Source organism: Rhineura floridana, chromosome 11, assembly GCF_030035675.1.
Source record: "Rhineura floridana isolate rRhiFlo1 chromosome 11, rRhiFlo1.hap2, whole genome shotgun sequence".
In the NCBI taxonomy this organism is placed as follows: Eukaryota; Metazoa; Chordata; class Lepidosauria; order Squamata; family Rhineuridae; genus Rhineura; species Rhineura floridana.
This window is the reverse complement of record NC_084490.1, coordinates 36748864-36774873: the sequence shown is the minus strand read 5'-3', so window position 1 is coordinate 36774873 and position 26010 is coordinate 36748864. Positions and strand designations below refer to the sequence as shown.

Here is a 26010-nt window from a genome sequence, read left to right as displayed (position 1 = left end):
ATACATAAATTACCCAATGAGAGTAACACTGCCATGTAGTATCATAAATCAAGGGGGGACATCACACATTCATTGCTATTTATCTGTGAGCCTCACTCATGGAAGCTTTATGGAAAGAACAATTTTTTGTGTTCTAAATTACTATGCGTTCTAAAAGAATGTTTCCCTTTGTTTTGTTTGATTCCAAAACCTCTTGAGAGTCAGTGTGGTACAATGTTTAGAGTGTTGTACCTGGCCCAAAGAGACCCACCTTAAATTTTACCCTCAGCTGAGACAATCCTTTGCTACCACTCAGCCTAGCCTACCTGAAATTGTTGCTGTGAGGATAATATAGAGAGAAGAACAATAAATGCTGCTTTGGTTTGCTTGGATGAAAGGAGCAGATATAAATATTAACAATGAAAAGAAAACTGAATATGAACATTCATTATATCATTTTCAATTATTCTTTGTGCATATCACTCCCACTGTATATTTAAATTGAAAAAGATTTGAATGAGCTTTGGAAGGCAGTTGTTGTGAGGAACAGTGCTCTTCAGTGTTTCCCCCTCCTAACTAAATGTTCCCTGTTATTCAGCTCAGGCCTCAACAAGATAATATAGCATTTGGGGGAAAAGATACAACTCAGCAACCCAGCACTGGATGCTAAGATGGAGAAGATCTCCACAGCTACCATGTATTTTCCTTTGGTGCTCAAGTAGGTTGGAACAAAAGACAACCACACACTACAAAACACCAACATGCTGAAAGTGATAGATTTGGCTTCATTGAAACTGTCCGGCAACTTGCGGGCAACAAAAGCCACAGCAAAGCTGAGAAAGGCCAGCAAGCCCATGTAGCCCAGGACACAGTATAACATTATGGGGAATGACTCATTACACTGCAGGACAATTTCTTCAGTCATTGAATGTGTGTCAGCATCTGGGAATGGGGGAAAGGTTGCCAGCCACACAAGGCAAATGCCAGCTTGAAGAATGGAGCAAGAAAGAACAATGGAGCTAGCCAGACTTTTTCCAACCCACTTTCTGATCCTGGATCCTGGTTGGGTGGCCATGAAAGCTACAACCACAGTGATGGTTTTTGCCAACACAGAAGACACAGCCATTGTGAAGACAATACCAACGGCAGTTTGGCGGAGGAAACATGTCACTTTCTCAGGTTGCCCAATGAAGAGCAGTGCAGAAAGGAAGCAGAACAGAAGGGAGATAAGAAGAGTGTAGGTAAGGTCCCGGTTATTGGCTTTGACTATGGGAGTGTTGTGATGCTTCATAAATGTTCGTAGTACCAGAGTGGTGATGAAAGAAAATGAAAGAGCACCCATGGCTAAGCTGGCACCCAAAGGTTCTTCATAAGATAAGAAATTTAAAGTTTTGGGAATGCATGAATTATGGTCCATGTTTGCATATTGATCATCTGGGCATTTGGAACAGATAGGCATATCTGAAAAAGAAATTACTTTTGTCAAAACACTCAAGTGCCACTTCAGAATTTTTTTTAAAATTTGCTTAATAATGAATAAATAAAAGAAACTTGCTATAAAACTTACCTCCAGTCATCTATCCTACAATACTGTAATTAATAAATCTGACAAACATATTGTAAATGTTATTGTTGCTCAGGTATCTTGTTCTGTGTTGATTATGTGAAATGTGATGTTCTGTGAAAGAGGGTACGGTAAGAAGCACCATATCTAAAACACCCAGGATTGAAAATACCATAAAAAGAACAAGGGGATTCTACTGAAAATGGAAATTTTATCAACATTATCTTTCTCTCTACAGTGTCTTGTATACTTTTTTTGTCTTGGTATTACTGCATTTTCATGTCCTGTCCAGCAGCATTCAATAATGAAATTAAATCCACATTGCATGAATTTCACATTAAAATTATGTCAGGCTAACAAGCAGTTGTACTAAACATTATAGATGGTTAATGTGGGGCTGGAGGGGGAGCAAAATTAATTTTTATTAGTAATATTGCATTGTGTGAAGCAAAAGGTTGTTTATTATTGTTTTAAATAAAACCCTCAAGATTTTAAGGGGTTTGTAGAATAAAAACAATACACACATCTGGAATTGAAGCCTCTCTATAGAACTGCAAAGGCATTAATGGAGGTGGTAAGCTTCCTGTGTTCAAAAATTGGAAATAAATATGAGACAGAAAAGAGTCCATAACATGCCAGGCCCACTGCAGATAGTCATGGTGGAAGTTTAACATCTGGAAAGAAATCCCAGTGAAACTAATTTGGGAACTATCGATAAAGCTGTGAGGTCCAGCAGTAAGACACTTAACTCTATCCTGGAGAAATGTCTTTGAAATTCAGGTATTGTGCAAACAGGTGCACTAACACACACACCCAATTCATGCACAAATCTACAAGTGCACAGGCACACCAATTTTTACACAGTCTCAAATCTCATTTCAAATATGTGTAGAATTAATTTTCACTGACCTATGCATTGACCTGACCCCATGCTGCAGAATTTCCATTCTTGCTGTGCTCTGACATGTAGGTGCTGTGACCTACATAAAGCAGGTGCCAATGTGCAAAAGCAAAAAGTTAAAAAAGCCTCAAATGTTCTGTGACCTATATTGTGACATTTAACTGCTATAACCACAAAGTTCTGAAAAAACATGTTTTTGCAATTTTCCAGTGCCTACTACAATGGGAATATGCTTGCTTCTATAGAATCAAATAATGTGTGCTCTCTCCTTGAGCAGGCAATGCTTCTGGTGGTGAAAGTTTGATTTTTATCAGTCACTTCCGTTCTCTCCTTGCATGCATGAGCCTGTTATTCTTCAATAAAGTTACTTGCTTGACCTGACCTCCAAAAATTCTATGGTGGTTTTCCACGACATATGGAAGACACGTAACATTGGAGAACATGGATGCATCAAATTCCATTCCTCACATAGATCATATTGGGTGCATACCTTCAATGCACACATTTATCTTGTGTACACGACCTTGTGAATTGTAGCCAATTTTTTAATATATCAGTACACTACAACACTCACCCTCATGGCTAGATATCCACCCTTTTGGACATGCAATGCAATCATAGCAGCAGAAGGGCTTCCCCTCCTTCCCTTTCTTCCTATAACCAGGTTGGCACTTGGCATTGCACAAAGCAAGGGGCTGTGTCTATCAACCAAGGAAAGAGGAGAATGTGAATTTTCAGAAGAATGGTCTTGAAATCATTACATTTCAGGTGAATACATGTTATGTAGTTTTCTAGTTTCCTGAGCATAGCGAGCAACATTTTGAGCCTTTTATCTGTGTGATAAATATGGAAGGAAAATGTGACAAATCTCTTGAGATTTAATCTAGTGAGTAGGACACCATTACACATGGAGGGAGGTGGTATTCTTCTCAAGATCACAGGCCCTTAGAGCGTTGTCAGACCCAGAGCTTGGAAAAGTTACTTTTTTGAACTATAACGCCCATCAGCCCAATCCAGTGGCCATGCTGGCTGGGGCTGATGGGAGTTGTAGTTCAAAAAAGTAACTTTTCCAAGCTCTGGTTCAGACCTTTCTTTCATCAGTGGATAGGACTCAGACCTGCTTTGGGTTTCTACTCTTGCACCTATGATCCCAAATTCATCATAGGGTAGGTCTGAGGACAGCCACTCCCTCTGATATATATCACACCAAATAGTCTTTCTGCTCTTGTTCCTTCCATAGAACCTTCCTCTCTTCATTCCTTCCTCCTTCTGTGTCCTTTCCTCTACTTTCTCTGCTGGTTATAAATCAGAAACTGCAGCTTCCCTACCTCTGTTTTTCTACACCACAGTTCTTTAGTATACCTTAACAATGAGCAATTTTTTCAATTTAGGTTTCTCATTTTTTCAGTCTTGAATTATGTTCTCCACATTTGCATATCAGTCTGCGATTTTTTTAAATCCTCAGGAAAATTTCATCAGTCTTTTAGTATGCATATCTCTGAATATAGGTCCCATCGGCACTTTACATTCAAAGCAGTATCATACCATTTTCAACAGTAATGGCTTCTGCAGACTTCCCAGGAGGATCGCTCCGCCTGTGCTGCCTCTGGGACGGGCTCCCGTCTTGGTGGGAATTTTTTCAGTTTTAAAAACAGTCAGAAGGGCTTTTTGACTGGGGAAAATTTCTTCCGGATAAGGAAGAAATGTAGAGATTTTCCACAGAGCTTTGTTGTGTTTGTTGGAGGCTGGAATTCTGTGAAAGAAGGTCTTCCAGCAGCTCGGACGGAGCTAGGATTTCCAACCAGCTCAACTGATTAAGTGAGCCGTTTTTTTTTTCTTCAAAGAAAAACGGATTAACAGGCAAGCATTCTCCTGTCTTTTCTCATTATTTTGTTATCAATACAGCTAAAGAGATTTGTCAAAGAACCAGCAATTAAGAAACCCTGGGTGAGTCATAGCTTTCTCTTTTATTCACGGAGCTAAGGGGAAGAAAATATAAATAGTTTATCTTTATTTTTATTGCAAAAAGCTGGCATGGAATTCAGCATTATAAAGATTGCAAAAGGCTGAGGGGTTTCTAATTTAAAGAGAATTTTTATTTATTTATTTATAAGACTTTTGAGTAATATATGTCTGGGACTATTTTTACGGTTTACTTTTTTTTTTTTGACGAATCTGCTCATTCTTCCTGCTACTAATTATTTGGATGCTGTGAATTAAAGTTGTTTTGGCACTTTTGGACATACAAGAGATAAGGCAGTTCGTCTTGTCTAGAGGGTGACGTCAGCTGGCTTGAAAGATTAACTCCTTTGTAATTGGATAAAGAAATAAACTGTTCTTTGCTTGGGACATTGGAAATTGAAGGGATTGTGTGTTTTTTTGGTTTTAAGAATGACAATCAAGAAGGTGGTTGACATCAGGGATGTACAAGAAGGGACTTTCTCTTTAGATATGTTTCAGAAAATAATGAATGAGATTAAGCTAACAAATCAAGAACTCAGACATAACAGACAAGTGATGATAAGTGAATTTGGCGAAATGAGACAGGAGCTGAAAGAAATTCAGGATTCTATGAGAAAGGAGAACAAAGATAAATTTGGAAAATTAAAAAAGGATGAAAGAAAAATTAAAGGGAAGGTTCAAGCCCTGGAGATTGGATTAAATATGGTCTTGGAAAAAGATTTGGATTTCCTGGCTGTGATGGATCCTGGAGACAAATATTACTGTTTGGAATTCAGCGCTGTCCCTGAAGGAATTGGTGAAGAGATTGGAGATAAAGATATCATCGGTTCAAACAAATTCATGGACTGGAAGGATTTGATGGAACTTGAAATGGAGAAAGTTTACAGAATTAATTCCTCTTTTGTGACAATGAAAAACCCTTCAAGAGATGTGCTAGTGCATTCTGTAAAAAAGAGGAACAGAGATGCGGTTCTGCAACAATACTTCAGTGATACGTTCGGAAATGATGGCAAGAAAATATTTGTGATGAAAGAAATCCCTATCAGACTCTTATTATATGACTATGACAGCAAGATTATCGGGTGCGTAAAGATGGAAGATGGAATCAACACAGATAAAGGAAGAAGAGCGATTTGAAATTACTGGATTTAATAGACTTGAAGAGTTGGATTAATTGACATGTTTATCTAGAAAAAAAACTGATGGACATATATCTCAAGGATTGGAAACTTCTCTTTGACTTTTTGTAGAAGAATAAAATGATATGATGTTAATGAGATTTGATACCAACTAAGATAACTGCTGGAGGAAGGTGATTTTATAACTTATCAAGAGACAGGTTTGTTATATATTATAGACCTATAACTGAACTACGACAAATCGGAAGTCAATAGTTTTTTTTCTTTTTTTTTCTTTTTGTTGTATTAGTTTTAATTTGTGTTTTTCTTTTTGTATTGTCTTGATTTTGAAAATTTGAATAAAAATTAATTGAAAAAAAAAACAGTAATGGCTTCCGCAAAGAATCCAGGAAACTTTAGGTTGCTGAGAATTGTTGGGAGACACCTATTCCCTTCACAGGGCTATAATTTTCAGAGTCTTGGGAGAGGGATTGATTGGTAAACTACTCTGAGAACTGTACCTCTCTCTAGTTTCAAAGATTCTTTGGGGGAAGCCATGACTGTTCAAAGTGGTATGATACTGCTTTAAATGCATAGTGCAGATGGGGCCATGCACATGTTTGTATACAATTTTGCATAAAATACAAAGTTTTGCAAATCAATCTTCCCTTATATAAAACACTGTGTGTGTTATTTTCACTAAGATATGTAATTTCACTTTCTTGTAACAAATACTGTATATGTTACACTTTCTTGTTATATGTGCATATATGTCAGCATTACGTGGCTAGAGAAGTGCATTGTAAATTCATTGCACAGGTCAGCTGTGTTTCAGTTCATGTATTGTTGTGGAACATGCAGCTCACACATCGCAATGTGGGAGGGGGATAGCAAAGAAAAACTTCTTGGCCAGTAACCTTCCCCATCAGTTGCATATGCCTTTCACATAAATACACATAGTTCATGCAGGATACCTACATTAGTACACAAATAGGACCCCTTCTCTCACACAAGTGTATATGAATTGGTGGCACAAGGCATTGCCTTCTTCATAGTCCCACAGTTTCTTCACATGTTCATTTAAGTTACAAGGAGGGTGATCTGAACTCCCACACAGACACCACATCTCCAGAAAAAATGGAGGATTAAATGTGTATATGCTACAGATATTAATAACGTAATGTGTGTGGTGGCTCTTGAGTGGAGTTTAAAGTAAAGACAATTCACCCTTTGCCATTTCAAGAGTAACAGGTGTGTTCATAGTCTTCCTCTCCTCACAGAAAAAGGATAGGGTTATTTCTAGTGTGTAAGCAGTTTAAAGAAGACTGAATTTAATGTTAATGTGAAGACTGATAAAAAGTGTAACTGAGACATTTACCTAAATGTATCTGTGTTGGACAATTGCCTTCACACTAAATCCAGTGACTAATATACATTAGGGATTGAGGGGTTTCTATGAGGTGACCTCAACACATTGACACAAAACTGTGCAGGGGGTAGGAGCACATACCAATGCCCTCTCCAACATTCTTGATGCATTGTATGTGCTCACTCAGTTCCCAGCCTTCCACATGCTGTGTGGTGAAGGTCTCCTGGGGACTTCTATACATATTACTTCAATGACAGTAGAACACCATCTGATTGGGGACTATGCATGCAATCTGCTTAAATAACGGTTGGAAACTGAGCATGAGGTGAGGGAGCACACAATATGATGCTGAGACCTAGGCTTCTCCCAACACTTACCCTCATTAACAGCTTGGACACTTCTCAAAATGTCTGCATTCAAGTCCTACCTGATTAAACCAGTTGTGCCATACTATGGCACTCTCATTGATGCTCAGTGCTTGATCAGGAGGAGCCCGAGGATCCATCCTTCCAATTTTCACTTTAATGAAGGATTTATTTGGAAACGTCACCAAATTTAAAATGTCAAATCCTTGAACGAGCTCCCCATTCTGGTCAAAGAAAACCTTCTCCCCAGCACTGTTATTAAATGATACAGATTTCAGAAAGTGATAGAGCTAGATTAAAAAAGGGAAAGAAGGGTGTTTAATACAAAAAATTTGCAACTGGACAACCCAAACTCCAATATCCAAAGAAATAGAAAATGCCCCCTTGGTGGAGGTATTGTTTATTTTATCTAGATCTAGGTCCAACTTTTATTACTTATGGGCAAAAGGTTTTGCTAAAAGGTATAACATAAATGACATTTTCAAACACAAATACTAAAAAAGCTATATATAGAAATAAAAGCTAGAATCAGTGATTTAAAAACAACAGAAGGGATAAGAAAAAAAGCCATAAAGCTAAGATTAAACAAAGTAGAAAAGCACATAAAACTATTATCATCATGGCAATTCATCACTTTTTCTGTACCAAAACACTTCTGTATAGATCCATATAGCAGGCAGCACTGTATGAATCACAACAATGTCATTGACAATAGATAACACATATCTTCTCTGTATGTGGTTTTTTAATTTAATTCTTATAAAATAGTATTCAGAAACTTAAAACAGGTCTCCAAGTACAAAAGACAAAATAAGATGTGATGTGGAAGAATTTCCATTTCAGCAGTTTCACAAAGCCAAAGGAGTCTGATGACATTAGTTGTTAATCATGGTCAATGCCATAGTCTGAAAATGGATAGCCATAATACTTGCCTGAGCTTCAGAAACATAAGATGAACCAAATAGGAAGCTCTAAAGTGGTCATTTTTATACAGTGAAAACCACCTGGTAATTTTGCAACTTAAAAAATTACTTTGTCAGATAATACCCTTCGTGTTATTTTAAATCCTGTTTTTCAAATTTAACACCTGTTTTGGGGTGAATGGGGGGGGGAAGGAACCAGAAAGCATGTAGAGACAGAATAAATCTTAGTATGTTATGATATCTGACAATCCAGTCCTTGGTTAATTAAGCGTTATAGACTCAGGCCACAATCGAAGCAAGTGCCACACTAATAAGAGGTAATTGAATACAGAACTTTTTTTAAAAAAAAATACTTGTCTGTATAGTATCCACTTTCACCATTTAAGAATCATTCCAACCCCATACCCCTGGCCCATACAAAAAATATGTAACTACCTACATATAAAATCTGTGCAACAGTTTTAAAGAAGTTTCAATAAGAAATCCATCTTTTGTTCAATAACGTTTAAACATATCTCTTGGGATGTTAAAGACTGAAAGCTTTTTTAAAAAATATCTACATCAGCCTTTCCCAACCTTTCGGTCTCCAGATGTTGCTGGATTAAAACTCCCATCAGTGCCAGCCAGCAATGGCCAGGAATGATGGGAGCTGCAGTCCAGCAATATCTGGGGACCCGAAGGTTGGGAAAGGCTCATCTACATGATTCTTCCTAGAAAGTGTATATTTAAAGTGTATGTTTAAATTTGAGTACCCTCATTTATTAACTATTGCAGTCCCTGATGTTTCTTCCCAAACACCATAACCTTGTTTTTTGAACAATTAATGTTTACATTTCCTCTTTACATTATTCACCAAGTCTACACAATGGTCTTTTTAGACCTGCATGTGTAAGAGACAGAGGAATCGTATCACCTGGATATAAAAGTACAAATGTTTTATGAGAACCAGTTGAAGGGGGTGGATAATTCTGTTCTGGACAACTTTGGAATGGTGTCATTGAGGCAAAAAAGGTGGAAGAGAAGATGATCTAAAATATACTCTTGTTTAACTCATTGAAGGCATTTATCAATAATATCCACAAAATAATATCCACAAAAGCCACATGAAGATAATAAGGTCCTTTATACATTGATGGGGAAGACAGTAGAGAACACACAATGCTCAATTGTGACCACACATGGAAGAAATAGGCAAGACACGGTAGCTGGATATTTAACATGTAACAAAAGAGATCTGGAATAATTAACTATGTGGAAACTATAGCTGAGATAAGAGATAGTTGCCACCCTCGCCCTCTAATTATTTTCAGTCTGTGTGAACCAACCAGTAGTGAACAGTGTGGTGGGGGAGTGGTGCTCACCTGCCATGTGGTGGTCATTCAGTTACATTGATGCTACTGTATACCGGGAAGCAGGAGCACTGAATCTGCTCTGCCAATATGTTTGCAGTGTACAGACCTTGCCATTGCCTCACCCCTCTCCCTCTACCTCTCCAGCACACCATGTGCCCCACCATGCCATGCACTACTGTTCTAAACAGTGTCACATGCCTGCTTCTCACAGGCCACACCATTAGATGAGGAGGGAGTCTGTGAGGCCCCTGTTATATTTGTACAGTATTAATGGTAAGTGCGGGTTTTGTAGTGTAAATATGGTAAGTACAGAGAGTTGGGAGGGAGAGTACATGTGATGGAATGTTGAGGAATGCTGTGTTGTGATCGGTTGAGCGTCTCCATGGTTGAAGGTATATATGTGAGAATGACTGTTGGTATGGGAGGAGTACAGTTCTGGGGTTTGAGTTGAAGAGGGTGAGGGGTGGATGTGTATTTAGGCGGGTAGTGAGGCAGGTTTTAGGACTAAGGGATTTATGTAAGATAAACTATGACATGTTGAAAGCCATTTAAATACAACCATGTGCATATCTACTGAACCTAAAGTAATCTTGTTTATTCCCTGGGTTAACTAATAAATTCCTTTGGTTTAACAACACGCCTGATCCTTGGCTGGATACATACAGAAGGGAAGGATGGGCAGAGCAGAAACCAAAGCTGGAAACAGTATCTATGGTGGCAGCGGTGAATGGATAGTGTATCAGCAGCAGGTATCCAAAGGCAACCCAGGGTTGTAGTCTTTGAAGTCAGAAAGATATAGAGAGATTGTGGCCTGAATCAACTTAGACACTTAATAGCAAGCTGTTAAAGAAGGAGACTAAGGCTAAGTCTCAGGGCAACATTGCTTTACATTGTGTCGGGCAATAATGCCTAGTAGTGGGATCGAGAGAGATCCATGCCAGGACCAGACCAGGAGAGGTGGTCTGACAGAGTCCCACCCAATTCACTAACCACTCAGAGCTTTAGGTATATGAGCCTATAAAAGATAAATGGGATCTTTTCCCCCACCCTCGGACCCCTTATCCCTAAGGAGCCAGTTTGAGGAATCCCCTGTCATCATAAAGGTACCTCAGTGTACTACCTTTCTTTGCACTCTCCCACTCACCATCATGACCAAGCTTATTTAGCTGACACCATCTGAGCCAGTTTTCTCAGTCAACTTCCCAGATGCAGTACAAAGGGGGGGGGGACACTTCCTATGCTATGCACAAACGATATGCATGAGAACGCTTCCCAATCACTTGCTAAGGTGCAGGATTGGGTGCAAAGCTACGCCCCACACCCCACCCATCCCCTGCTAGCAGGCTGGACTTGTACTTTGGCCTTTTCTGAAACCCACATGTTCAGGAAATATGATATGATTAGCTCCCTCCCATTCTTCAATTGGTTCAAAAATGTTGGCAATAAAATTGGGAAGTAACTTCTAAAAGACTTGTAGGATAGTAATTTTCTGGATCTTTAGCCTAAAAACATTATGCTCTGTTTCCCACCACATATTTATTTTATCTAGAACAAGCACAATTAGAAGCCTATTAAAAATAAACATAACATATATAAAATATGCCATCATTTCACAGAAAGAAAATACTCACCTTATGGGCCGAATGAGATTTAGTGTAGGATTTCTGTGATTTGGAGTTTTAATGTCTTTTTCTGAATTTCCAGATCACCCCCAATGTATTTATTATATTTATATTCAGATTTCCTCCAAGGATCCCAAGTTTGTGTACATGATTCTCTCCCTCCTCATTTTATCCTCACAACAACCCTGTGAGATAGGTTAAGCTAAGAGATAGCTACTGGCCCAAGGTCACCCACTAAACAGTATGCCTGAGTAAGGAATTCAACTCTGGCCTCCCAGGTCCTAGTCTAACACTTTAACCATTACACCAAAGTGACTCTCATTATGTTAAACGTGCTTTGGAGGTCACACCAGGATCTCAGGAAACTTCCCACTTAGGCTCAAATGGAATAGAAAGTGAACCTATCCAAAGTGGCACACTTAAGTTGTTGATATTGAATTCATCTTAATCTACTTGGTGCCTCCTGCTTCTCCTACCCCCACCTACAGGATCCACAATACTTTCATGGGGCAGGAGAAGGGGAATATACTGAAAGTACATATTCTAGATCCTCTACATAGCATTTATTCTCATCAGGAGGACACTGGGACTATGAATCCCAGCATCCCCAGCCTAACAATAAGGCTCTTTGTTCCATTTTGGCCAGAGACAAAGCCCTATGAACATGACAGTGCAGAATCCTGTGGCCAAATGATTAACAGGAACAGGATGATGAGAACAGATCTCACTCTTCCGAAACAATTACAATGGTTACTGATCTATTTCAAATACAAATCAAAGTTGCGATTCTTGGTTTTAAAGGTCTGAAGGATATGGGATCCTGATTCCTGACTACCTTCTCTCATAGAAACTTATACAAATCAGTCTTGAAGTCCTCGCTAGAGGTGTTTATCTGAGTTGAAAGGGATGATAACCGGGGATAGGAATTTTTCACTTGTGGTAAGGTGATTATAGATTGTCCTTGGCAAAAAGGCTTACCTGATGTCATCTAGGATGTTCTTCTGGGACAATATATATATATATATATTCACACATACATATATACATACATACATACATATATATAGATAGATAGATAGATAGATATAGATATATATTTAACACAGAAAACCTATTTCTTCATTCTTATTTTTGTTTCATGCTGAGTTAATTTGAATATTTCTGGCTTCTATATTTTGACACTGTATGGTTATTTTTCTGATTTTCATTTGAAAATTCTTTAAGGAAAAATGGAACTCTTGTAATAAAACATGCCAATTCCCCTTGTGTTTTGATAAATGAGTAAAGCACACTTAATGTTTTTTTCTTCAACTGCAGGTTTTTCTTTTATTCTAGACTATAAATTACATTTAGGGACAACTGTGGAAGGGTTTGTATTCATTTTATCAATCCACTAAGCTGAATCTACAGCTGCATGAGCACAAATCTAAAGCACCTCTTCTGCAAACTGCATTTCCTTGCACCAACAAAAACACTTCTCTGCTTGATTGTCACTAATTTCCACGCCCTATTACAGTCATCTGTACCACATCCCATGATGTTTTCTGATGATTTCAGAGTACAGATGGCTACAGTAGATAAAAGAGGAAGGGAAAGCCCCAATGTGCAAGCAGATTGATGCTCACACAACCCTGGATCAACCACATTGTCTCTGACACTTTACAAATAATAATAATAATAATAATAATAATAATAATAATAATAATAATAATAATAATAAATTTATTTTTTGTAATCTGCCTCTCACCCAGAATGCAGGTTCTGAGGCAGATTACATTATAAAGCCACAAGAGGAGCTATATACCATAATCAGCCTGGATTTTCTCATTCAGCAATGTTAAATTGAAAATAACCCTCCATGCCATTCTGTTGCTTCCCATAAGCACATTTCAAAACAAAACCTTACAAAACTTATAGTCCTGAACTCAGAAATGCTTTATTAACAACCCTCTGTGTTTTCATGGCGATACACAAAACACTCAGACAGAATCGAGAGTTCAAAGTGTAAAACAAGAGAAAAAAATTCCAGATCCCTCTTGGACTTTCTTTTTGTCAGTGGCCTAATAATTGGTTGATAATTAATGAAAAATCAGCCATGTTCACAGAGTACCTGTAATCCTATTATAGACCTTGCCCAATACTCCGACCTTCATCTTCTGCAGTTTAAATGTTTCTTTTCTAAAAAAAAATGCATGGCTGATTTTTAATTAATTTAAAAAAATTAACATTGGAGTCAATGATAAGCATGGGCATGCTCAGTAAGAACCAACTGTTAGTGTTCTAAAAATCAGACTTGGTTGTTGGACTTGGCTAATCAGGAGGGCATACCCATGCCAGTCATTTATTTCACTTTAGACAGTCATGGCTTCTCCCAACAAAACCTGTGAAGTGTAGTTTGTGAAGGGTGCTGAAAATTGATAGGCAACTTCCATTCCTCTGACAGAGCTCCAGTGGCCAGAGCCGTTTAACAGTCAGCCCCTTTTCTGGGAATTATAACTCTGTGAGAGGATTAAATTTGACACAGATTTCCAGGATGTATAATGAGAGAAATATAATTTTATATTATAGAATCTATAGCTTAGTTTCTCTTTAGAAGCAGTAGTAACACAGGAAAAGAGCAAAGTAAGAAAAATACCAACAAAACACACACAAAATGTAATTCTCCATCTTTGGAGATGTAGTCCTGATTGCAGGTATTGCCACCACTCACTATTTGCTCAGAAGCACGTTACCAAATTCTTCCAAGCTACACAGGAAGTGGACTGGACAGCAAAAGACCAACCCAAATTGTGTTTGCATTTTTACAAATTTGTAGGGCAGTACAATATCTCAGAGAGGTGATCAGGTCTCCTGCTCCCCTGGTGCATTCACTATAGCTGCCCAGTGTGAGAAAATGGGGAGCTGTATAGCATGTGGATGCCAAAAGAGAGATTAACTGTGAACCTGCCAGACAGTTAATAGTGCCCAGCAGGTATAGAACTAGGTTGCTAGAGATGGCACATGATATACCTTGCACAGGTCACCTAGGAGTAAACCCCCCAGAAAAGAGACTATAGGCACATTACTATCGGCCAAACATTGCCAAAGATGTCAACCAATTCTATTTATCCCCCCTAGTGTTCCTGAGAGTGTGTAAAAGTGGGGTAAAAACAAAGGCTCCACTGAAACCCTTTCCTATAATAGGGCAAGCTTACAGAGTGGGAATTGACATAGTGGGTCCTTTTTCTAAACCCTCAAGGCATGGCTGGAGGTACATCTTAGTGGTGGTGGACTATGCCACAAGGTACCCAGATGCTGAGGCATTGAGATCAGTAGAAGCTTCTGTGGTGGCAGAAGTTTTACTGAAGATTTTTATGAGACTCGGTTTTCCCCATGAAGTATTGACAGATCAAGGCAGTGTATTTATGGGGGAAGTTATACAGTGCATGTGGAAGCGCTGTGGGTTGAACCATCTGAAAACAGCCACTTATCATCCAGCTACTAATGGTTTGACTGAAAGATTTGATGGGGTACTGAAAGGGATGATAAAAAGCTATATACAGGATCACCCACAGGATTGGGATGAACACTTGGGGTGTTTCTTGTTTGACTACTGGGAGGTGCCACAAGAATTGACCAGGTTTTCACCTTTTGAACTAATGTATGCTAGGAAAGCTAGGGATCCTTTAGAATTAATACAGAATTCTCGGGAAGGGTCCTTGGTGGAATATAAAACATCTATGGTAGATTATGTGATGGACTTCTGTAACAAATTAGAATCCATGATGATGGTACAAGAAAATATGAGCCAAGCTCAATAAAAACAGAGTTACTGGTATGACAGAACAGCAAGAGAGCATACATATGAAGTGGGGGATATGGTCATGGCATTTATTCCCAGAAAACAGGACAAGTTACAAGCCAGCTGGGTTAAAAGTAAAAAGGTAAGATTGCAAAGCCACAGAAGCTGCTGAAGAAAATTAATGAAGTGAAGGCTACAGAAGCAAGCCTACCAATGACAACTAAAGATACTAGTTTGAAGCCTGTCCTTGAGATTAAAGGAAAAGATGGAGCCCAATGCTGAAGCTCAGCATCCTTCACCATGTTATAGCTCTCCACACAAGGGAGAGAGTGTTCTTATCCTGAAGTGAAACGTTTGTATTGTAGTGTACTTTGCCAGGTATTAAATTTTTTTCAAACCCTTCATTTGAGACTAAAGAGGGAACATTAAGTAAACTTGTCAGATTCTTTTTCTGAAATAAAAAGAGTGTTATATGAAGTTTAAAACCTTGTGACTAAGGTCAAATATTGTCTGTACAACTAAGAAGGAGCTGTTTGTACAAATAAGAAATATATAAGACTTTGTATAAAACTGTTTGTAAAGCTGATTGTATGTTATTGCATACAATATTATTTACCAGGCACATGAAATTGTTACTTGCCAGCCACATGAAGGTGAGTAGTTGCCTCACACTCATAAGTGTTAATTATTGAATTGTTATCAACATGTTAAAACCAGCCATGGGCTGCTTTAATCATTATAATGCTAGCTATATGCTTGTTAGCATTGTATATCCCTACTACGGCCCGTGAATTGTGGCTGCTTAAATATTTATTATTATATTTAACTATTTAACTACAGGCTAGGGCCAAACCAGTTCCATACTTATGTGTACACAGTTTCTGTAATGGCTGAGGCCATCTACTTGTAGTTCTACACCTTAATATAGAAATAGAAATACATTTGTATTTTCTGCTGTAGAACACTATATTTCCTACTAAATCCTTAGCCCCGAGAAGGATCTTGGGTAGGATTTCGTTTTCTATGTTTACCTGGCCAGTTGTCAGCTCTCAATAACAGGACTCACTTAGCTGATATTGAAGTTTGACATATAAGGCTCTGGAGAGATATGAGCCTGGAAAGAATGTGTAAAACTCTCATTTTTGTGCCTCCACTAAAAAGATTCTAGCCGGTAACAAGATGCACTGCAAAATGTTATTGGGAAAAATAGTAACGTAAAACTAAACCATCTACAAAAGGGTCATAAACCCACTTCCTGGAGGTGAGAAGCAGGAAATACATGAAGCAGTCCCAGATTAAAATATGGAGTTGGTTACCTGCCACGGCTGCTGATTATGAAGCTTCCTTCTTTCTCCCTTCATCATTGCCTTGCTTTTGGAAGTGGATGAGTGCATAGCATATAAAGCATAGGCCACAAGATATACACTATTGTAGATGCTATAGCTCTGACCTTTTACACTCATCAGGAAGATATGCTCAGGAAGGCTCTCCAGATTCTCCTTTCCAGTGCAGATATCCCCACTCACATTGCCCAGAAGGGAATCATAGAATGTACAGCCAAAATCTTCAGACCAGAAGTCTGTGATAAAAGTGTCTCCTTTGGCATTAGAAGGGTTTCGCCTCTGAACAAATTGTTGGAATCCATGAAGTTCATTGGAATGAAGTGTAAATGATAAAGCACCAGAGAAATCTTTTATATCCCAGTCACGTTGGCTGAGGTAGGTTTTTAACTCCAGTCCAACTGTTAGAATCCAGACTTTAGCATTTGGATTTTGTACTGTGGGCATGATTCCTTTACTTAGAAAAATTCTCAAAAAGATCAGAGTCAGAGCATCTCCATGGAAGACCAAGACATTGGCTGTGCTCTTCATGATCTTACCAGACAAATATATTGCACTTTTGACAAAGTTTCGTTTGCCAATATCATATTCAAAACTGGTGAAAGATTCCAAGAAAGCAAAGCAAATGTCACTCTTTGAAAAGAATGGAACCATGTTCTGTATGAACCATGATAAACTCATCCCATTTGCAGCAAAATATCCAATCCATCTCCACTGGAAATGTTCAAGTAATTTGAGAATCCCTATGAACTGATGGAATCTATTTGGAACCATGTGGTAAAAGAAAGGGACTTCTGTGTTATCTGTTATCACTGAAGCAGGATCATATATGAGCTAAAGATATATGGTGGGTATAGAAAAGAAGTTTATTTCAGAGAGACAGAGAGAGAGAGAGAATGCACGCACACACACACATACATACACACACATTGGAATAATGGTGTATTTTTTAATCATATGTCGCCCAGTTTGTAGGGCCTATGCCCACATAAGTTACACTAGTCTCAGCTCAACTGGCTGAGCCCCAGCTCAGCTGGGTTGAGCAAGTTAAGATGTTGTATCTCCGGCTGACCTGGGATGAGCAACTTACTCTGGCATAGCCCAGGTGAGCCAGAGGCGAGCTGGCTTAGCTGGAGATTCACCAGATCGTAACTTCCTCATTTCAATGGATCTTTCATTTTGATTCCATCCTTAATCCTAAAATGTTACATCAAATTGGCCAATGTTAAGTGACTAGTGTTATCCAGTAGTTCTTATTTTATACAGTAGGGCCCCACTCATATGGCAGGTTACGTTCCAGACCCCCACTGTAAAGCGAAAACTGCTGTAAAGCAGAACTCATTGAATAGAATGGCGCGCGATGCCCAAAAACCACCATAAGAGCGGAACAAGCGCCATATGAGTGGGGCTTTAGTCTAATTGCATCTAATTGAGACTGCTGTATTAGTGAATCTCTGTAAAGCGAAGCACCATAAAGAGGGGCCCTACTGTACCATTGACATAATATAAAATATAAACTGTTTTGAATCCACATCGACAATTAAGTGTTAGTATTAGTGGTAGTAGTAGTAATTCATTAATTGGCAAAAAACCTTGCGGTTTAAGAGCATACCTACAGCCAACAGATATTTCTATCAAATTTTAAGAGCAGGGAAATTGGTCAGCTATAATGAATGCACCAGGGGATCAGGAGACCTCATCTCCTCTCTGAGACATTGTACTGCCCCACATATTTGTAAAAATGCAGACACAGTTTGGGCTGGTCTTTCACAGTCCAATCCACTTCCTGCGTACCTTGGAAAAATTTGGTAACATATGCCTTTGTTAGGAGCTCCTAGCAACTCTCACCCTTTACAAACTACACTTTGCAGGATTCTTTGGAGGAAGCCATGGCTGTTTAAAGTGGAAAAAAAGTCTAATGTGGGTGTGGCCACGTGATTAATCAAGCCAAACAGCGGTGAGTTTGGCTTTTAGAACACTGACAGCTGATTATTACTGAGCATGCCCGATGCTATAATAGACTTCGATGTTAAATTTCTTAAATTAATTAAAAATCAGCCATGCATTTGTCCTGGGTGGTTAACCTCAATCTGCCTCCTTACTCCTCTCAAGGTGGCAGCTTCAAAGGAACCACCTCTCAGCCACCTTTCACCCGGGGCTGAAACTGCAGTTAAGCGCGTCTACCGTTCCGCGTAGAGCTCAATCATCCTTTTCTTCTTCATGCCTTTCTGAACCGGCAATTTCTCATCATCCCACAACTTACACATGATCCCTAAAGGGCTACCCTCAACAGGAATGCTCCCTTTTAGTCCCATGGCGTCTGGCAGAGGTTTCTCAACTACTGCTTATCCTGCAAGCTGTCAGCAAAAGATCTCTATCCAGAGCAACCGAGAGAAATCTCTTGTGGCGCCTGTTGCCTGAATCAGAGAGGAGCTGCTGGCAGCAAGAGGGCCGCACAGGAGATCCTGGACGAGCCCCCAAGTTGTTAGGTCGAAACACAACTATTAGCTGTCCACAACCTTACTCACCTCTCATTCACCCCGGCAAGAGTGCAGAGTTGAGTGACTTTTCCCCCACTACCAGAGGCCAGGAAAACACGACAACAAATACCTTTGCAAAGAGGACCCAATCCATCCAGCAAGATGCTTTCCAGAGATGGGAACCCTGTTTATTGAAAGGGGTCAGAATATATACCCTCAGAGAGGTTGCAGGAAAGGGAGTAAAACATCATAAAACATAAAGAAAAAACTACATGTCAGTACAGAGTGCAAAGGAGGGGAAGGAGTAAGGAGGGGGAGGTGACAGATTTGCCAGGGGCAGGTTGCCCCCTTTGGAGATCACCCGTGCATATTATACAGCCTTGAGATATGGGGGCTGGTGCCAGGATGCTTAAAAACAACTAACAGGGAACATCAAAACAAATAGACAAAAGGCAAATATCTCAAGCTCGTACAGAGTACATTCTTTGGGGGCAAAGGCTTTCATCCTTTGACATATCTCTGTTAAGGCTCAATAAACATGGAGGTGTGGATTCTGCTTGTAGATTGAATCACATTCCTCTTGCAAAACTACCTGGGAAAGTTAGGTGAGGGGCAAATAAACCGAAATCAATTTTATTTCAACTAATGTTTCATTTTTAACTCAACAGTATTAACATTTATGTAAAGAGAATTTATCAGAATTACAGAGCACTTTTTATGACCTTTCCATCACCCTCACGTCATCTCTAGGAAGTGGTTCACAAACCTTTTCCTCATGGATCACTTGAAAATCGCTGATGGTCTTAGCAGACCACTTCATGATTTTTCTGTCTGTTGTAGCAATCGTAATGCACTGTGCTAGATGTTGCATGGTTTTAAATTGTATTTTTACAGACATGCCGTGCACCACCAGAATTAAGCTCATGAACCACTGGTGGTCCACACAGCACAGATTGAGAATCCCTGCTTCAGAAGGTAGGTCACAACCATTTTCCTGTTATAACGGTATAAGCTTTCATAGGCGAGCAGGTGGGGGCGAGAGAGTGGGGGGTGGGGGTGCGTAGGGCAAGTGAGTGAGTGAGTGGGGGTGGGTGAGGGGGGCAGTAGGGCAAGTGAGCAAGCGGGGGGACAGGCAGGGACAAGTGAGCAAGTGAGGGGGTGAGAGAGTGGGGGTGGTAGGGTGAGGGAGGGAGGGAGTGAACAGGGGGTGAGAGAGTGGGGGTGGGGTGATAGGGTGAATGATGGAGTGAGTGAGTGGGGGTGGGTGGGGGCAAGCAAGCGGGGGCTGGGGGTGATAGGGTGAGTGAGCAAGAGGAGGCAGGCAGGGGTGAGCGAGCAGGCAGGGGTGACAGAGTGGGGGTGGGGTGGTAAGGCGAGTGAGGGAGTGAGCAAGCAGGGAGTGAGAGAGCAGGGTGGGAGCAGTAGGGCGAGTGAGGGAGTGAGGGAGTGGTGGGGCCGGTGGGGGTGAGAGAGCGGGAGATAGGGGGTGGTACAGCAAGTGTGTGAGCAGGGTCAGGCAGGGGCAAGCGAGCAGGTGGGGGTGAGCAAGTAGGCAGGGAGCAAGAGAGCAGGGGTGGCAGGCAGTAGGGGGAGGGAGGGAGGGAGTAAGCAGGGAGCAGGCAGGTGGGGCAAGACAGCAGGGGGTGGGGCAGTAGGGTGAGTGAGTAAGCGAGAGGGCAGGCGGGTGGGTGGGGGAGAGGGCAGGTGAGCAGAGATCCACCATCCAGAGTGAGTCCGGAAATTACCCTGAATGTCGGAAAGGGTAACCCTAATTCACACAAACACACACACACATCATCATCATCATCACTCACCTCCACAGCTCTTCACCTCCATTCTGCTGCTGCCTTCTTCTCCTCCTTCATCTTTGCCCTCCAGCTTTCTCCCCCCACTCCTTTCTTCTCCATCACCATCCATTTTTGAAGAAATTTCTTTTCCCCTCTCTCCTCTCCATGACCATCTGGCTCTCCACCTCCTCCCTCATGGCCTCCTAACACAGAGCATGAGGGAAGAGCAACGCTGTGCAGAAGCCCAGTGTGAGACACATGTCTTTCATCCACCAATCAGAGGAGCAGAAGACTTCCCCTGCTCCCCCCCCAAGTAACGCTCAAAAGTAATGCTGGAAACGTTACAGTTGCAGCTCAAAAGTAAGGAAATGACCACTCGTTCTATTACCAGCAAAATGTAACAAAGTTACCCACTCGTAACTCAAAAAAGTAATAAATTACAAGTAACTCATTGGTAACGAGTTACTTTCAAGCTCTGTGTAGAACTACAATTAAACACTTTGACACTGCTGTTCAAATTGCAGTAGCAATTTAATTTAATCTTTGACATTTCTTTAGAGCAACAGAAGGAACTTCTTCTTTACTACCATTGTGCTGTTAGCTACCATTCACCAATGCTATCCTGTAAATGCTCCAACGTAATGAAGAAGGCACTGTTCTTGTGTTGCATGGGGAGAAAACCAAACCTATAAACATAGATCAATGGTTTGCAAAAGACCAGGATGTCATATCCAATATGTAGGAAAGACCACAACTGACCTACGCACGAGCTTCAGGAACCACAAGTTGGCAATTTTGACAAAAAAAGTGGAGCAACCAGTTGCAAAGCATTTTAACATCGAGGGTCACAGCCTGTTGGACTTTTCCATGACAGCGATAGAGATGCCAGCAGATCCAGCAGCATTGACCAAACGGGATAACTTTTGGATTTACTCTCTGGACACATTGGCACCACATGGCCTGAACCTGGAGGACAGTACCACCACCACTTAGCTTCTGCCAATGAAGCCCCTCTAAGCATTCCATCCTCAAAGCTCGATAACTGCCACCTTGGTAACAGCATTTATATATATATACACACACGCATACATATTTTATTTCTATAAAAAAATATATCTCACACTTCTAGGATTCTTGCACTTCACACAATAAAAATATATTAAAATACAAAATACAGCCATAAAAGTGCATATTTAAAAGGAACAACAGCATAGATCACAAGTTAAAATGATCTTAGCAGGCAGAAACCTTCCTGAATGATAACAAAAAAGTTCTTACCAGCCTGAATAAACAGCTAGAGGCAGAGGGGGAGTCATCTGTTCTTTATTAGGCAAATTGTTCTACAGTATTGGTGCTGCCGCTCAATAGGCCCCAATGATACTCCTTGAAGTATATGAAAATATATTGCTTGTGCTGAGCCTTAATGCTTTGTTTATGGTTTATGCAAGAAATGCTAATAGTGGAAATATCCATAATCTCTGCAACTGATAGTTATATGTGTATACATGTGTGTGTTTGAGCAGCCTCTACTGTCAAATGGCAAACATAATTATTTCTAAAGCTGGGGTCAATCTTCCCTTCCTCCACTTTCACATAATCATTTACAGACTTTTGGGAGTGGGAGGAAATTCTAAGACGTTTTTGGGACAGGTCTTCTTTATATTAGGTGGTTGAGTGTTTTCTTTCTAGTTTTTGGACCTAACACTACTTCAAGCAGTGGCTCAGCTTTCTGTGGCAGCCCAACCATGTTTCTGAAACAGAATACTCATTGTTCCCATGGAAGATGCTCCCAAGAGAGGTCCATCAATAGCACTGTCTTTCTCTGATCTTCAATGGAGTCATAAAGCTGTGTTATTCTGGTGGAACTTTTGATATGTTTTTAGTGCTGCTGTTGATCATATTATTTTTATGATAGTATTTCATTATGCTGATATTTTGGTCATTTTAATTATTCAATGGGTTAGATTTTTTTCCTTGTGTTCATCTTGGATAAACAAATGTGTTAAAACTAAAGCAAATATCTCACAGTTAGCTTGATTTGTACTAGTCACTATATGCTTACCACAAAGCCACATCTGGAATGGAAAAGGACAACCAAACAGTAAATATTTGTTCTGTACATTCACACACATGTACTCCTACCTGAGGGATCTTGTAGATACCAAAAACGTTTGTTATGTGGTGGAAGGTGTCAGTGGTAATATCCTCAGTGATGGCCAGTAAATGTTCCTGGATGCCACACATGAAATTGGGAAGAAGTCTGTTTTTTGGAGAAAGAAACTGCATTGCAGCAGGATAGGTCCACCTTGGATGCAAATAGTTGTTATATATATTGAATCCCAGTGTGATATTGGGTAAAATCTGGGGATTTTTATTGATCTCATTTACAGCAAATGCCAAAGCCAGGATGTGTTGGTAGTTCTCAGTCACTATGCTAAAAAGAGATGTGCATTTTGTGTCACAAGCATGTTTTGCACTCTAAAATTGTCATTGTATTCACAGTCTTTTAAATTATTATTATTTTGCTATGTATAGTGTGCTTCAGGAGGCGATCAGAGTTCTGGTTGTCAATTTGATTCTTGGCCAAGTTCAAGGTGTTACTATTGGTGTATAAAGCCCTTAACAGCTTGAGTTCAGCTTACGTGCAAGATCACTTCACCAGAAATGCAGCCACTTGACTGCTCCAGTTTGCAGAACTGGCACTGTTAAAGCTGCAACATAACACTCATTCTGCACTTGTAAGAAATCAGTCTTATAGTGTTGCAACAGCAGCACCTACATTTTTGAATGCTCTTGCCTATTAACGTCAGGGAGCCACCTTTGCTTTAGTTTTTTGACACCTGCTTAAAACATTTTTGCTTAGGAAAGCCTATCCATATGCATAGATGCTGATGTGTTTTCATCTCTCCGTTTACTTTCTTTGAAATGTTTTTAATTGCTGGTTTTAAACTGCTTTTATTGATAATTTAATATTTCTTGTTCTATTGCCATCAAGCAGCATATAAATTTTGTGAAATAAAATATAAATATAAAAATATTTCTTCCTAAATGGGTTAGATGAGCAAGAATAAGGCAAACAGACCATACCAGGGCATACATCTATATCAATCTACATAATGTGAAACATGCTCTACTATTGAAATATGATACATGTTGACAATAAGATTAACATAAACAAACACAAATGAAAGGTCTTCTAATTTTGCTAAAATGCATTCCATTCCCAATGTATATTGTGCATTGTTACATACATGCACACCGAGATATATTAAAGTTTGGAGACCTGAGGATGGGACTCCTGAGCTCCTGGCTAAACAAAGGGGGCTGGCATTTGATTTGTAAAAATGATATGAAATAAAGTGAGTTGTTCATACCAATATTTTTAGTGAGGGAATAGCTTGGTTTGTGGAGTCCAATTAAATATCTGACCTACAGGTGGAAATTTGACCCATCTCTATTTAAAAGTATGAGAGAATTCAGTATTGGAAAAAACAATGTTGAGGAGGATGGGTGGGAGAGAGCTAAAAATGGGAAGAGGATGGAAATGCAAAGAAGTCAACAAGACAACACCATGGATGTCAGATGATATTTCAAAGCCCCAATACATATTAAGTGGCTTTTTGTACAAGGGGAGACATTCTTCTTTGAATTATTTTTAATTAATTAGTGTTTCCTATATCACAACCTCATAAGCTGCAATCCTTCTCATCCTTCTGTTCACGTACAGTGCACAATATTGCTGTGCAGTTTCCACCCTCTCTTCCTAATTCAGCGTGTTCCATCTGCAATTATTTTACAGAGCTAGAATCAGGGTTGCAAAGATCCACAGATCAAAATCTTTCTTTTCTGCTACAGAATACGATCTAAACAGTAGTAAGGGGGAAATGATCGCTTATACACACATTTTAGGCAGTTCTTCTTGCCAGTCAGGATGTCTGTTGAAGGTAAATGGAACCAAATTAATACCCGTCTGGTAAATAATGGCTCCATAGATAAAATCCCCTGACTGATAATACCTGGGATGAGTAGGCCTGGAATGCCACATCCCATACTGAACAATCTGAGTCTGGCATGCTAGGTGGGGCAGCAGCAGCAACAACAATATTAGTAATGTCACTATTCTGAGTACAAATCTATGCTTGGAACGCATATTTCCCCTATTTGTATCTACTGCTCTGTGTTTAGGATCTCCATGACTGCAACTGCCTGACTTGAATGACCATTCAATTTGCAGATGGCCTCAAAGCCAACAATAGAAAACGTGAATTAACAGAAATCAGTCTGACACAGCCTTGTTGCTCCCTAGTCCCTAGTCCTGGTACTGGAAGTATGAGGGTATATTTATACCATCCTTCACAAAGTGTTATTTCTTTTCTTATTGGAATTCCTGGGAGAATTTTGCAAGCAGCAGAATTAATTACAGTCCTCCTTGTAATTGCAAGGCACTCTACTCATACTTTTATATTCTCTGAGCAGTTCTTGAAGAATGCATCTTGTCATGTCTGAAGGGAATTATTATCTCCCCATGAGTTGGATGCAGCCTGGTAGCCAGCCTTCCTTGTTAGGTGGGGCAGACACATTTATCAGTGGGGCATGAGAGCAGGAGGAGGTGCATAGTGCCAGCCAGCCCCAGCCCCTGCACTAGTAGAAAGGATGTCAGGGCAAGGCAGGGGAAAGTAAAGGCAGTGACCTTCCCCATCCAGAAAGTGTGTAAACTTACATGAATGAAATTTAATCTGTTGAATTGTCTCACCCTTTTTTGAGAGATCCCTAGGATTACCAGACTCAAAAGCTCGATTGTATCTATAGCTACGGTCCCCTTTCACCTGTGTTCTGTCCCTGAATCTGATTCTTCATGAGCTGAACTACTTTGGTAAAGACAGTGAGCTCCTGAGCTTGACTTTGAACTGCATTAGGTATGTCAGTTTTAGATTGCACCTGAAAAACAAATGTGTCCATATATGTTTAGGGAAGGGCAGAGAGAAAATAAATACTCTAGGGTGCTTTTATTATCTCCTCCTTGAGAGCCCCTCTTTCTACTCATGTTCCAGGCTTTTTGATTTTCCTTCCTTTTTGACAATTAAGGGAAACATTTTACTGGCTGCTATAAAAAGGACAAACTAAGCAATTGGAAACTAATTGTGGAATGTAATTAGAATGTTTTTTTTTACTGGTTGCCGCGTTGATTTTTCTGTCCAGAAACCATGAAAAGGTCTCATGCTGAGCTGCCTAAGAAATTAGGCCTGAATTATAGCTTAGGTATCCAGCCAGCCAGCTAGCTAACTGTAGCATACACAGCGATGATTGTATTCCTCCAGAGCTGTTTTCATCCTTTGCCATCTAGTAATCAAGAAAAAAGAATAAAAAATTAGCCGCTATGATTGTGGGTATAGTGAGTGTTTTAAAAGAGTAAATGGTAGCCATTTTTCTGGATCTCTTTATCTCTTTATTTCACACTTTTAGCAAT

General features: G+C 39.9%; 1 protein-coding gene across 1 annotated transcript; it reads right to left on the bottom strand.

Annotated features, from left to right (window-relative positions):
* Nucleotides 1-535: 535 nt before the first annotated feature.
* LOC133367989 (vomeronasal type-2 receptor 26-like) lies at nt 536-25502 on the bottom strand. The gene is made up of 6 exons (XM_061592075.1): nt 25357-25502; nt 22686-22977; nt 16253-17110; nt 7321-7548; nt 3019-3145; nt 536-1440 (listed from the first exon to the last, which is right to left on the bottom strand). The coding sequence occupies exons 1-6, from the start codon at nt 25500-25502 to the stop codon at nt 536-538; spliced, it is 2556 nt and encodes an 851-aa protein (XP_061448059.1).
* Between the last annotated feature and the right edge of the window lie 508 nt (nt 25503-26010).

Coding starts and splice junctions, on each gene's coding strand:
- LOC133367989 (XM_061592075.1), bottom strand. CDS start 25,502: ATGGACACATTTGTTTTTCAGGTGCAATCTAAAACTGACATACCTAAT. Junction 7,549..16,252: donor ATAATCAGCAGCCGTGGCAG/GTAACCAACTCC, acceptor TTTTTAATCTAG/CTCTATCACTTTCTGAAATC. Junction 3,146..7,320: donor GGCACAACTGGTTTAATCAG/GTAGGACTTGAA, acceptor CTTGGTTGATAG/ACACAGCCCCTTGCTTTGTG.